The sequence below is a fragment of the Mustelus asterias genome, unplaced genomic scaffold, assembly GCF_964213995.1.
Source record: "Mustelus asterias unplaced genomic scaffold, sMusAst1.hap1.1 HAP1_SCAFFOLD_176, whole genome shotgun sequence".
NCBI classification, from domain to species: domain Eukaryota; kingdom Metazoa; phylum Chordata; class Chondrichthyes; order Carcharhiniformes; family Triakidae; genus Mustelus; species Mustelus asterias.
Window position 1 is genome coordinate 424,010 of NW_027590178.1, and position 13,779 is coordinate 437,788.

Here is a 13,779-nt window from a genome sequence, read left to right on the forward strand (position 1 = left end):
TCAGCTTGGGTGGAGATAAAGAATTAGCAAAGTTAAAAGGTCACTTGTGGGAATCATTTAATCGCCCCTAACAATATTCAGAATCTCTGACAAAGTATACAGGAAAAGTAATGGGGTCGTGTAAAAACATGCTGCAATAATCACGGGTGATTTTAGCCTTCAGATACAAAGAAGAACAAAGAAGCAAACAACGCAGTAACAGGCCTTTCGGCCCACCAAGCCTGACTCCTAATCCTTATTCAGACCCAGTACTTAGTGCCCATACGAGGTTTCTGTTCCTCTGTTCGTCTCTTGTTCATGTGTCTATTAAGATACACCTTGAACATTGGGAACGTGCTGCTTCCACCACCTCCATTGGCAGTGCATTCCAGGCACCCACCACCCTCTGTGTGAAAACTTATCCTACACATCTCCCCAAACTTTTCCCCTCTCACCTTCATCCTGTGCCCTCTTGTAGTTGACCATTCCAGACGAGGAAAAAGTCTCTGACTATCCACCATGTCGATGCCTCTCATAATTGTGTATCCTCTGTCAGGTCACCTCTCAATCTCCCTTTTTGTCGTGAAAACAATCCGTGATTATCCAACCTCTCCCCATACCTTAACCCTCCTTGATCAGGCAACATTCTGGTAAACCTTCTTTGCACTCTCTCCAAAGCATCCACATCCATCTGATAGTGTGGCGAACAGAACTGCAAGCAATATTACAAATGTGGCCTTATGAAAGTTTCATACGGCCGTTACATCACTTGCCAACTTGGATCTCATAGGATAAAGGGCGAGGTGGCTAGATGGGTGGAGAACTGGCTTGGTCACAGAAGACAGAGGGTGGTAGTGGAAGGGTCTTTTTCCGGCTGGAGGCCTGTGACTAGTGGTGTTCCGCAGGGCTCTGTATTGGGACCTCTGCTGTTTGTGATTTATATAAACGATCTGGAAGAAGGTGTAACTGGGGTGATCAGTAAGTTTGCGGACGACACGAAAATGGCTGGACTTGCAGATAGTGAGGAACATTGTCAGAGGCTACAGAAGGATATAGATAGGCTGGAAATTTGGGCAAAGAAATGGCAGATGGAGTTCAATCCTGATAAATGCGAAGTGATGCATTTTGGTAGAACTAACGTAGGAGGGAGCTATACGATAAATGGCAGAACCATAAAGGGTGTAGATACGCAGAGGGACCTGGGTGTGCAAGTCCACAGATCCTTCAAGGTGACGTCTCAGGTGGAGAAGGTAGTGAAGAAGGCATATGGCAGGCTTGCCTTCATAGGACGGGGCATAGAGTATAAAAGTTGGGGTCTGATGTTGCAGATGTATAGAACGTTGGTTCAGCCACATTTGGAACACTGCGCCCAGTTCTGGTCGCCACACTACCAGAAGGACGTGGAGGCTTTGGAGAGAGTACAGAGGAGGTTTACCAGGATGCTGCCTGGTATGGAAGGGCTTAGTTATGAGGAGAGATTGGGTAAACTGGGGTTGTTCTCCCTGGAAAGACGGAGGATGAGGGATGACCCAATAGAGGTGTATAAAATTATGAAAGGCATTGATAGGGTGAACGGTGGGAAGCTTTTCCCAGGTCTGTGGTGACGTTCACGAGGGGTCATAGGTTCAAGGCGAAGGGGGGGAGGTTTAACACAGATATCAGAAGGACATATTTTACACAGAGGGTGGTGGGGGCCTGGAATGCGCTGCCGGGCAAGGTGGTGGAGGCGGACACACTGGGAACGTTTAAGACTTATCGAGATAGCCACATGAACGGAGTGGGAATGGAGGGATACAAAAGAATGGTCTAGTTTGGACCAGGGAGCGGTGCGGGCTTGGAGGGCCGAAGGGCCTGTTCCTGTGCTGTTTTGTTCTTTGTAACTTTTATACTTGATGCTGCGGTTGATGAAGACGAGCGTGCTGTCTGCCTTCTTGACCACCCCATCCACCTGTGTTGGCACTTTCAGGGATCTGTGCACTTGTACACACAGATCCCTCTGTCGGTCAATGTTCTGATGGGTTCTTCCATTTCCTGTATAATTCGCTTCTGAATTAGGTCTTTTGCAAGAATCAAATTGTCAAAAGTTGAATAGAAGATTAGTTCACAGAATGGATTCAAGCAATTTCCTGGAGAAGCACGTTCCAGTGCCAATCACACAACAAGCTGTTTTAGACATGGTGATGTGCAAATGTGTGGCGTTTCCAACAAAAATAGATTCCTTTCATTTGGAGAAGAGCAGCAGAAGTGTTCCAGCCGTTGCTAATTCAAGGAGTGTATTAGATTAAGTGAAGATGTGGCACCGGGGTTGGCACTGCTGCCTCACAGCGTCAGGGAACCGGATTCATTCCAGCCTTGGGCGACTGTCTGTGGAGTTTTCACATTCTCCCCGTGTCTGTGTGGGTTTCCTCCGGCTGCTCCTGTTTCCTCCCATAGTCCAAACAAACTGTGTAGGTTGGGTGGATTGGCTGTGCTATATTGCCCGTTAGTGTCCAAGATGTGTAGGTTAGGGGGATTAGCGGCGTAAATATGTGGGGTTACGGGAACCCGGGCAACTGCAGATCTATTAGTCTGACATTGATGGTATGGAAATCCTATAATAATCTGTAATAAAGGAAGTGATAACAGAACACTTTGAAATTAATGGCAGGATTAGACAGGGCCAACATGGATTTATGAAAGGCTGGCACGGTGACACAGTGGTTAACATTGTTGCATCACAGCCAGGGGCCCGGGTTCAATTCCAGCCTTGGGTGACTGTGTGGAGTTCCCACATTCTCCCCGTGTCTGCCTGTGTTTCCTCTGGGTGCTCCGGTTTCCTCCCACACTCCAAAGATATGCATGGTAGATGGATTGGCCATGGTAAAATTGCCCTTCGTGTCCCAAGATATGTAGGTTAGGTGGATTAGCCCCAGTAAATTAGTGAGTTTATGGGGAGCGGACCTTGGTAAGTTACTCTGTCAGTGTGTCTCGATGGGCCGAATGACGATTCCTACACGAGGGATTCTATCGTTGCATGATTCACACACAAGAGGTTATTAAATAAAATTGGAGCACGTGGGATTGGGTGGAATATACCAGCATGGATTGAGAACTGATCAATGGACAGAAACAAGGAGTTGGAATAAATGGGTTACTTTTGGGTTGACAGCTTCTAACTAGTGGAGTACGGCAGGGATCAGTGTTTGGGTCTCAGCTATTCAGAATCTACATCAATAATATGGATGTGGGGATCAAATATAATATTTCCAAATTTGCGAATAATGGAAAATCAGGTGAAAATCTGAATTGTGAGGAGGATGCAAAGATGTTTCAAGGGGATGTGGAGAGGCTCAGGGAGGCTCCAAAACTGGAGTAATGTGTACAGTGTTGAACTCTTTACTTAAAAAAGGATAGAATTGTATTGGAACCAGTTCAGAGAAAGTTCACTCGGCTGATTCCTGGGATGGAGAGGTTTATTTTACGAGGGAAATTTGAGCAGATTGGAGCAATATCTATGAAAGTTCAGAAGATTAAAAGGTGATCGCATTGAGGGGATGAGACAGGGTGGTTGCTGAGAGGCTGTTTCTTCTTGTAAGAGAGACCAGAACAAGGGGACAGATTTTAAAATGTAATTGTCAGTCCCTTAAAACTGAGATGAGGAGAAATTTATATTTTTAGATGGTGGCTGGTCAGTGGAATTCTCTTCCCTGGAGACTCGTGGCGGCAGAGTCATTGAATATATTCAAGGCTGAGTTCAGAATGATTTTGGATTGAGAAGCGAATCAAGGGTTACGGGGAAAAGAGTTGAGACTACAATTAGATCAGCCGTGATGGAGTGTGCTCGAGGGGCTGAATGACCTTCTGCTGCTCCTAGTTATTTTGTTCCTATCCCAATACGTCCTTCAGACTGCTCTCTGTGACCAGTGATGGATAAACAAGCTCTATGTTTTGTCCTCACCAGACGCTCTCCTGTGCCCATTCATTAGGCCACCCACTCAACCCATCTCACCAGCAGTAATTACCCACTCTGCCCCCAGGCCTTCCTGATCCAGCACTCCATCTTCCATTGGCGTAAGGATGGCAAGACCTGGATGTCTCCACTCTTCACTCATTCCCTGATGATGTTTGCTCTCTTTCCAAACACACAAACTGTTACTCACCCATCAAACACATGCAGTAGCCCAGGGTTGTCCAACGTGTGGACCAAGGGGCGAATGTGACCCTCGAAGCCCCTCAATGCGGCCCCCGGAGCGAGTTTCCAGAATCTCAGTCACACAGTTCAGTTTGAATGGAAGAATCTGCATGGAGCTGCTCCTCCAATCACATCCCGTTTCTTTCCCATGTTTGCTGCTGATAGGTTTTTGAGCCGATCTGCAGCAAATGTGGGAGAGAAACAATTTGTGATTGATGAGGATTAAACTCTAATAATCATCTTTATTTATTACTCATTATTGTGCTCAGCAAGTTGTTTCTTTTCATATCTCAGTTTAGTTTTTAATTGAAATTTCTGCGGTGCCAAACTTTATCATTCTGAAATTTACTCATCGGCCGCTTGAGTGAGAAAAACATTGACGTGTGTTTGCCCAGTGAATATGTTGGTCAGCCCTGCTCGAGCCTATGCTGGTGGCAGCCTAACGGACATGTCTCTGACAGTCAATGCTGCTGCCTTTGCATTGTAAGAGTTTTAACACCAGGTTAAAGTCCAACAGGTTTATTTGGTAGCAAATACCATTAGCTTTCGGAGCGCTGCTCCTTCGTCAGATGGAGTGGAAATCTGCTCTCAAACAGGACACAGAGACACAAAATCAAGTTCCAGAATACTGATTAGAATGCGAATCCCTACAGCCAACCAGGTCTTAAAGAGACAGATAATGTGAGAGAAGGCAGCATTAAGCACAGGTTACAGAGATGTGTATTGTCTCCAGACAGGACAGCCAGTGAGATTCTGCAAGTCCTTTGCATTGCCAGTGTCTGGGTGGAGATGTTCTTTCCACAATTTCCCCCTCATCCTTATTCACATATCAGGCTGTGCTGCACTCACCGTGGCAGAACACATCAGGACATTGATCCTTTTCCACTCTGTAACCACGGGTCTGAAACCTGCTCACCTCCCAGCAAGCTCCATCCAGACTGGCTTGTACCGATGGGATAATCTCCTCCCATCCTGAGGGAACAGGACCTCCCTCTGAGCCTGAGCAGCCGGGAGGAGCCCCTCCAGGGAGGGAGGGGCTCCTTGCTCTGCTCTTGCTCTGCTTTCTGACATTTCAGTCCTTCATTCAGTAAGCAGAGCTCCCTCGCTGCTCCCTCCAGAGCTGCTGTTTGAAAGTCCTGCTGGCTGCCTTTGGAGATGGTGCCAGCATTGCCTGAACCGGGACTGCCCCGTGCCCGGGCTGCCTCAGTGGGCAGCTCCCCCTGCCTGCCAGCCGTTAATTGTCCCCCTCTGACAATATCACCTTCATAACTCTGCCTATCCTGCCCACACGGACACACCACCCATTTCCAATCCCCATGTTGGGACTTCAGAGCTTCTGGTAAAATCACAGCCATTATCTTCAACCTCACCACAAACTGTATTCCCAAACCACTGACCATCCCATGTCCCTCCCGAGCCACTCCGAGTAAGGACATGGGGATCCTGTGATTATGGTCCTGTCCCATCATCACTTTTATCATTTAATCACTCCTGTAATTCCAGATTGTCCTTTCTTTGTTTCTTCCCCAGCCACCCACCGCTGTCACTTCAAACCTGTCAATTCACTGCCCGTTCCCAGTTCCAATGGAAGCTCAAACTTTACCCCTGTTTCTCTCTTCACATGTATTTAGCGAACCTGCTGAGCATTTCCAGTTTATTTATATTTCATTTTCAGCATTGAGTATTTCCTCATTCTACAGAAATGCAAGTTGTGTTTTTGGAATGTCTGATACAATACATTATTATTGTTATTAACAGTATTATTTAAAACACTGGGGATTGAGCCTGATTCCTGTTATTCCTCTCTCTGGTCTCCAGTCTGTATGAGAACGCTCTCACAGATTCTTGTGCTGAGGATCTCGCCTCCGCTCTCAGTACAAAACAGTCACTGAGGATTCTGAACCTGGAAACAAACTCCTTCACAGATCAATCTGTCCCTGCTCTCCGCCGCCTCATACTGACCTGCAGGAGTCTGGAGGAGATCCGGTGAGTGTTTGTGTTAATTTTTAGTGTAACAATTAAAATTTAAATGGATTTAAAATATAAATGGGTCTGAATCTTCCAAGCAGCAGCAATGGTAAGCAGATTGCCGGTATGTTTAAAAATTCTCCCAACTTGAAACTGCTGCATATTTCTCCCAGGATCTTCGGCACTGCGACCCTGGGAGCTCCATCAGAGCAGACAAGAGTCGGGGAAGAGACAGCACACACCCTATTTACAGCACAGTGACCCCGGGGAGCTCCATCACAGCAGACTAGAGTCGAGGAAGAGAGAGCACACACCCTATTTACAGCACAGTGACCCCGGGGAGCTCCATCAGAGCAGAGTCAGGGAAGAGAGAGCACACACCCTATTTACAGCACAGTGACCCCTGGGAGCTCCATCAGAGCAGACAAGAGTCGGGGAAGAGACAGCACACACCCTATTTACAGCACAGTGACCCCGGGGAGCTCCATCACTGCAGACAAGAGTCGGGGAAGAGAGAGCACACACCCTATTTACAGCACAGTGACCCCGGGGAGCTCCATCACAGCAGAGCAGAGCTGGGGAAGAGAGAACACACACCCTATTTACAGCACAGTGACCCCGGGGAGCTCCATCAGAGCAGACAAGAGTCGGGGAAGAGACAGCACACACCCTATTTACAGCACAGTGACCCCGGGGAGCTCCATCATAGCAGAGCAGAGCTGGGGAAGAGAGAGCACACACCCTATTTACAGCACAGTGACCCCGGGGAGCTCCATCAGAGCAGAGTCGGGGAAGAGAGAGCACACACCCTATTTACAGCACAGTGACCCCGGGGAGCTCCATCAGAGCAGAGCAGAGTCGGGGAAGAGAGAGCACACACCCTATTTACAGCACAGTGACCCCGGGGAGCTCCATCAGAGCAGAATGGAGTCGCGGTAGAGCGAGCACACCTTATTTACAGCACAGTGACCCCGGGGAGCTCCATAAGTGTTAGTTGATTGTGGGAGTGAATGGGTTGGTGTGTCGCTGGATGAGTGGTTAGTCAGGGAGCTGAGGAGAGGTTCAAGGATTCGTTCTGGGTGTCTGGAGGGTGGTCGAGTTGTGTTGTGTTGGGTTGGAGGGTTAATCAGCAGTTTGGATGGTGGCTGGGAGTTGGTAATGTTGTTGGGTGTCCAGTTAGATTTGGTTGCGTGGCTGGGGGTTGGGTTTGGTTTCTAGCTTTGGAGAGTAGTGGGTTGGGGTTGCTTCTTGAGTAATCAGTTTAAGTCAGAGATATAGTCAAGAATGTATTCAAGAGGCGGCTGCATATAGCACTTGGGGCGAACAGGATCAAAGGTTATGGGGAGAAAGCAGGATTAGGCTTTTGAGTTGGACGATCAGCCATGATTGTGATGGATGGTGGAGTCGGCTTAAAGGACCAAATGGCCGCCTCCTGCTCCTATCTTCCATGTTTCTGTGTCAGGTCAGGAGAGGTTGGGACGGATGAGGCCAAGTTGGGAGGTTTAGTCAGATTTGTTCAAGGGCTAGTGGGAGGTAGTCGGGCTGGAGGGGAGGGAGAGATGATTTACGGGAGTGATAGCCTGTCAGGGGGAGATACCAGCAGCAGCCAGGCCTGTGACACCACAGCTGGTTCTGCTGTGGGACAGGGTCGGGCAAAGAGCAAGCGAGCAGTAGTAATAGGGGACTCGCTAGTTAGAGGCACAGACAGGCGTTTCTGTGGCCGCAATCGAGACTCCAGGATGGTGTGTTGCCTCCCTGGTGCCAGGGTCAAGGACGTCTCTGAGCGATTGCAGGACATTCTTAAGGGGGAGGGTGAGCAGCCAGAGGTCGTTGTACATATTGGTACCAACGACATAGGTAGGAAAAGGGATGAGGTCCTGAAATGTGAATACAGAGAGTTAGGCAGAAGGCTAACGTGTAGGACCTCGAAGGTAGTAATTTCAGGACTACTATCGGTGCCACGTGCTAGTGAGAGTAGGAATAGGAGGATTAGGCAGATGAATGACTGGCTTGAGAGCTGGTGCAGGGGGCAGGGATTTAGATTTTTGGATCATTGGGATCTTTTCTGGGGAAGGGCTGATCTGTTCAAGAAGGATGGGTTACATTTGAACTGGAGGGGGACTAACATCCTGGCGGGGAGATTTGCTCGAGCAGCTCGGGAGGGTTTAAACGAGGTTGGCCGGGGGGTGGGATCCAAAGCAGTCGGGAGACAGAAGAGAAGTTTGAGGACAGCACGGAAGTTAAAGAGAGCGCATTAATTAGTAAAGGCAGTGTCAGTAATCCTAGTACCAGACAGATCAGACAGAAGCAAGACAGAGAGCAAGGGAAGTCCAGATTAAACTTCATTTATTTCAATGCAAGAGGCCTGACGGGCAAGGCAGATGAACTCAGGGCATTGATGGGTACGTGGGACTGGGATATTATAGCAATTACTGAAACATGGCTAAGGGAGGGACAGGACTGGCAGCTCAATGTTCCAGGGTACAGATGCTATCGGAAAGATAGAACAGGAGGTAAGAGAGGAGGGGGAGTTGCACTTTTGATTAGGGAAAGGATCACGGCCGTACTGAGAGAAGATATATCCGAGGGTTCGGCCACTGAGTCTATATGGGGAGAACTGAGAAATAAGAAGGGGGAAATCACTTTGATCGGGTTGTACTATAGGCCCCCAAATAGTCAGCGGGGAATTGAGGAGCAAATATGTAAGGAGATTACAGATAGCTCCAAGAAAAATAGGGTTGTAATAGTCGGAGATTTTAATTTTCCCAACATCGACTGGGACAGCCATAGTATTAGAGGGTTGGATGGAGAGAAATTTGTTGAGTGTATTCAGGAGGAATTTCTCATTCAGTCTGTGGATGGCCCGACTAGAGAGGGGGCAAAACCTGACCTCCTCTTGGGAAATAAGGAAGGGCAGGTGACAGAAGTGTGAGTGAGGGATCACTTTGGGACCAGTGACCATAATTCTATTAGTTTTAAGATAACTATGGAGAATGATAGGTCTGGCCCAAAAGTTAATATTCTTAACTGGGACAAGGCCAATTTTGATGGTATCAGGCCGGAACTTTCAAACGTTAATTGGGGGAGTCTGTGGGAAGGAAGAGGGACGTCTGGTAAGTGGCACGCTTTCAAAAGTGTGTTAACCAGGGCTCAGGGTGAACACATTCCTCTGAGAGTGAAGGGCAAGGCTGGCAGAAGTCGGGAACCCTGGATGAGGGATATTGAGGCCCTGGTCAAGAGGAATAAAGAGGTACATGACATGCATAGGCAGCTGGGATCAAGTGAATCTCTTGAAGAGTACAGGGGGTGTAGGAGTAGAGTTAAGAGAGAAATCAGGAGGGCAAAAAGGGGACACAAAATTGTTTTGGCAGATAAGGCAAAGGAGAATCCAAAGAGCTTCTACAAATACATAAAGGGCAAAAGAGTAACAAGGGAGAGAGTAGGGCCTCTTAAGGATCAACAAGGTTATCTATGTGCGGATCCACAAGAGATGGGTGAGATCCTAAATGAAGATTCCTCATCAGTATTTACTTTTGAGAAAAGCATGGATGTTCGGGAACTTGGGGAAATAAATATTGATGTCTTGAGGAGTGTACATATTACAGAGAAGGAGGTGCTGGAAGTCTTAAAGTGCATCAAGGTAGATAAATCTGTGGAACCTGATGAGATATATCCCAGGACATTGTGGGAGACTAGGGAGTAAATTTGAATCATCGATAGTCACGGGTGAGGTGCCTGAAGATTGGAGGGTGGCAAATGTTGTGCCTTTGTTTAAAAAGGGCTGCAGGGAAAAGCCTGGGAACTACAGGCCAGTGAGCCTCACATCTGTGGTGGGTAAATTGTTGGAAGGTATTTTGAGGGGCAGGATCTACAGGCATTAGAGATGCAAGGACTGATTCAGGACAGTCAGCATGGCTTTGTGAGTGGAAAATCATGTATCACAAATTGGATTGAGTTTTTTGAAGGGGTAACCAAGAAGGTAGATGAGGGCAGTGCAGTTGATGTTGTCTACATGGACTTTAGCAAGGCCTTTAACAAGGTACCACATGGTAGGTTGTTGCATAAAGTTAATTCTCACGGCATCCAGGGTGAGGTATCTACATGGATACAAAATTGGCTTCTTGACAGAAGCCAGAGGGTGGTTGTAGAGAGTTGTTTTTCAAACTGGAGACCTGTGACCAGCGGTGTGCCTCAGGGATCAGTGCTGGGTCCACTGTTATTTGTCATTTATATTAATGATTTGGATGAGAATATAGGAGGCATGGTTAGTAAGTTTGCACATGACACCAAGATTGGTGGCATAGTGACAGTGAAGAAAGTTATCTCAAATTGCAACGGGGTCTTGATCAATTGGGCCAGTGGGCTGACGAATGGCAAATGGAGTTTAATTTAGACAAATGAGAGGTAATGCATTTTGGTAGATTGAACCAGGGCAGGACTTACTCAGTTAATGGTAGGGCGTTGGGGAGAATTACAGAATTAAAATATCTTGGGGTGCATGTTCATAGCTCCTTGAAAGTGGAGTCACAGGTGGACAGAGTGGTGAAGAAGGCATTCAGCATGCTTGGTTTCATCAGTCAGGATACAGGAGTTGGGACGTCTTGTTAAAGTTGTACAAGACATTGGTGAGGCCACATTTGGAATACTATGTGCAATTCTGGTCACCCTATTATAGAAAGGATATTATTAAACTAGAAAGAATGCAGAAAAGATTTACTAGGATGCTACTGGGACTTGATGGATTGAGTTATAAGGAGAGGCTGAATAGACTGGGACTTTTTTCCTTGGAGCGAAGGAGTTTGAGGGGTGACCTTCTAGAGGTCTATAAAATAATGAGGGGCTTAGATCAGCAAGATAGTCAATATCTTTTCCCAAAGGTAGGGGAGTCTAAAACTAGAGGGCATAGGTTTCAGGTGAGAGGGGAGAGATACAAAAGTATCCAGAGGGGCAGTTTTTTCAGTGTCTGGAACGAGCTGCCAGAGGTCGTAGTAGAGGCGGGTACAATTTCATCTTTTAAAAAGCATTTAGACATTTACATGGGTACGATGGGTATAGAGGGGGATGGGCCAAATGCAGGCAATTGGGATTAGCTTAGGGGTTTTAAAAACAAAAGGGTGGCATGGACAAGTTGGGCCAAAGGGCCTGTTTCCATGCTGTAAACCTCTGTGACTCTATGAGTGGGTCTAGTCAGATTGTGGGAGGTGGAGTATGGGGATCAGTGGGAAGTGATTGGGGGACTCGGGTGTGCTATTCAGGTATTAGCCCAGGTGGTGAGCTGTCTAACATTACCTGAGTAACTATCCAGGTAAACTTTGTGGATCTGTCCCAAGTATCTGACTCTAACTGCAGCAGGGGAGTTCCCCAATAGTAGTTAATACCTCTGGGACAATTCCCAGGTAGATCAGTGCGTCAGGACATCCACAGGGTCCCGATGTTCATCTTCGGATGTGTGTCTGGCCTCTGGCGATCCAGAGACCAGAAGATTTGTCCCATTAACTCCAGTCTCCTGTTATTTACTCTGTTGTTCAATCTGTTTAATTCCTGTTTCATCTTTAATCTGTTTCAGGCTGCGGGGAAATCAGTTCAGTCCAAATGGAGAGAGACAGCTGAAGTCGCTGCAGGAATCCAGACCGGGACTGGAAGTGACAGTGTGAACATTTCAATCTATAAACATTGCTGCTCCACCGGTTACAGTGAAATCCTGAATTGTGAAGATCTTCGACAGCTCCTTCCAAACCCTTCATTCCTGCCCCTCTCCCTCCCTATTCCATCAGCCCCTCCAGCCTGGCACTGATTTCCCTGCTTACCTGGTTTCCCAGCTGGAAAACGGTTGTAGTTTTAGTCTCCACATTGAAGGAAAGATTGCTGCAAACCAGTGTTTAAGCAGCAATGTGTTGTCAGTGTTCTCAGCAACAGAGTCTTCAACCTCCTTTCAAAATGGAGCAGCAGAGATCATTCTCCAGAGAGAGAACAGTGTGTGTGTGATTCTGACAGTACCCAGCAGGGGGCAGATTGGTCAATCTTGTCAGAGTTTCCTCTCTGTCTCTGTGAATGAATTAAAGGCTCCACCAGCCTCTCCTCAAAACCTCTTTCACTATCTGGTGATTAAAGTGACACAATGCCACCACCTGCTGGCGGCTCACAGCTACTGCAGGCGCTGCTCTCTGTGAGCCTCAGACAAGTTCAGTAAGTCCCATGTCTGCATCTGGGAACCGGTTTCTGCAGCGTGAATATTGAACAATATTGACAGGGATTGGAGTTTGCAGCAGGAACCCCGGCTGGTGAATTAACCCTTTTATCACCAGACACTGTACATGAACTCTGTTCCCTCATTCCCTATGGGAGATATTGTCTGGAGGTTGTAGTTGGGGATGATCTCAGACTGTAATGTGTACATTTGGTGCAGTTATCAGACACTGATCCCATTCAGAATGGGAGTGGGTAAACTCTGCTGCACTCTGTAATTCCTGTGTCAGACATTCAGTGTTTAATCTTACACAGGGGATCTTGCAAACGGTTCTTTTAACGTTTCCAAGATAATTGTCTCAATCTCACAGACTGGTTCTCTGAAAATTGGAAACACAAACATTTTGAGACACAATTACAACCTTCAATCACATTTTGTCCGTGTTCGAACAGAAAATAATTTCCAAACAAACTATTCCCCTTTTGCAACTCTTGCTTTCCAATTCCACAGGTTTTGGTGATACAGAGAGCAGCTCAGTTGGAATCCAAATTCTCTCATTCCACTCTCGCCCCCCGTTTACCCTGCCAATTATCAACCTCAACAAAAGTTCCCACATATTTATCTGGGACAGTTTCAGTGTTGACTCTGGTGAAGCAGGGTTTCCATTCCTTAACCCACAACACACACACACGGTAAATGTTACTGCAATTGTTTCTGGAACTGTTACAATCCCGAATGCACAGGTTGATTAAAGTGATTCCAATCCAAAGGTGGAATGTGTTTCTGATTTATAATCTCAATCACACAGACACACTGACATTCCCACACAAAAACACACAATCACAATCTCACACACACGCTCACAGAGAGACACACAGAGCAACACACAGAGAGGCACAATCATGGAAAACGACACATAATCATACACATACACGCATCTGTGCATCCTACACACATCCCTCCAGACACACACACACAAACTGACACCCACACACTCATTCACACACTGACAAACTCTCACACATGCTCACGGGCACAGAGATACATACTCTCACAAACACACACATACAAACCCAGACACTTCCACACTCATCATAGAAATCATAGAAACCCTACAATGCAGAAGGAGGCCATTCGGCCCATCAAGTCTGCACCGACCACAATCCCACCCAGACCCTACCCCCACATATTTACCCACTAATCCCGCTAACCTACGCATCTCAGGACTCTCAGGGGCAATTTTGAACCTGGCCAATCAACCTAACCCGTACTGAGACACAGAGACTTACAGAGAGAAACACAGAATCTCTCTGAAATACACATAACACGCAGCCATACACCCACAGAAACACACATCACAAACCCATGCATTACAGCGGTGAATGAATTCTCAGCACCCCACAACCAAATGATTTAAGTTGGACAACAGTGATAACATTTCCTCTGAAACTGACATCCCTGGAACGAAAGCAAC

The 13,779-nt window shown here is 47.0% G+C and overlaps 2 protein-coding genes across 2 annotated transcripts in view; one reads left to right on the top strand and one right to left on the bottom strand.

Moving 5' to 3' along the window:
* Positions 1 to 11,954, top strand: part of LOC144485240 (NACHT, LRR and PYD domains-containing protein 3-like) — a 38,157-nt gene extending 26,203 nt beyond the window's left edge. The window contains exons 4-5 of the mRNA XM_078203456.1: positions 5,969 to 6,136; positions 11,685 to 11,954. Coding sequence (XP_078059582.1) covers positions 5,969 to 6,136; positions 11,685 to 11,772 — 256 coding nt within the window. The 3' untranslated portion in view covers positions 11,773 to 11,954. The remainder of the gene's footprint in view (positions 1 to 5,968; positions 6,137 to 11,684) is intronic.
* LOC144485243 (NACHT, LRR and PYD domains-containing protein 3-like) overlaps positions 1 to 13,779 on the bottom strand; it is a 259,102-nt gene that overhangs the window by 131,920 nt on the left and 113,403 nt on the right. The gene's annotated exons all lie outside the window — the stretch shown is intronic.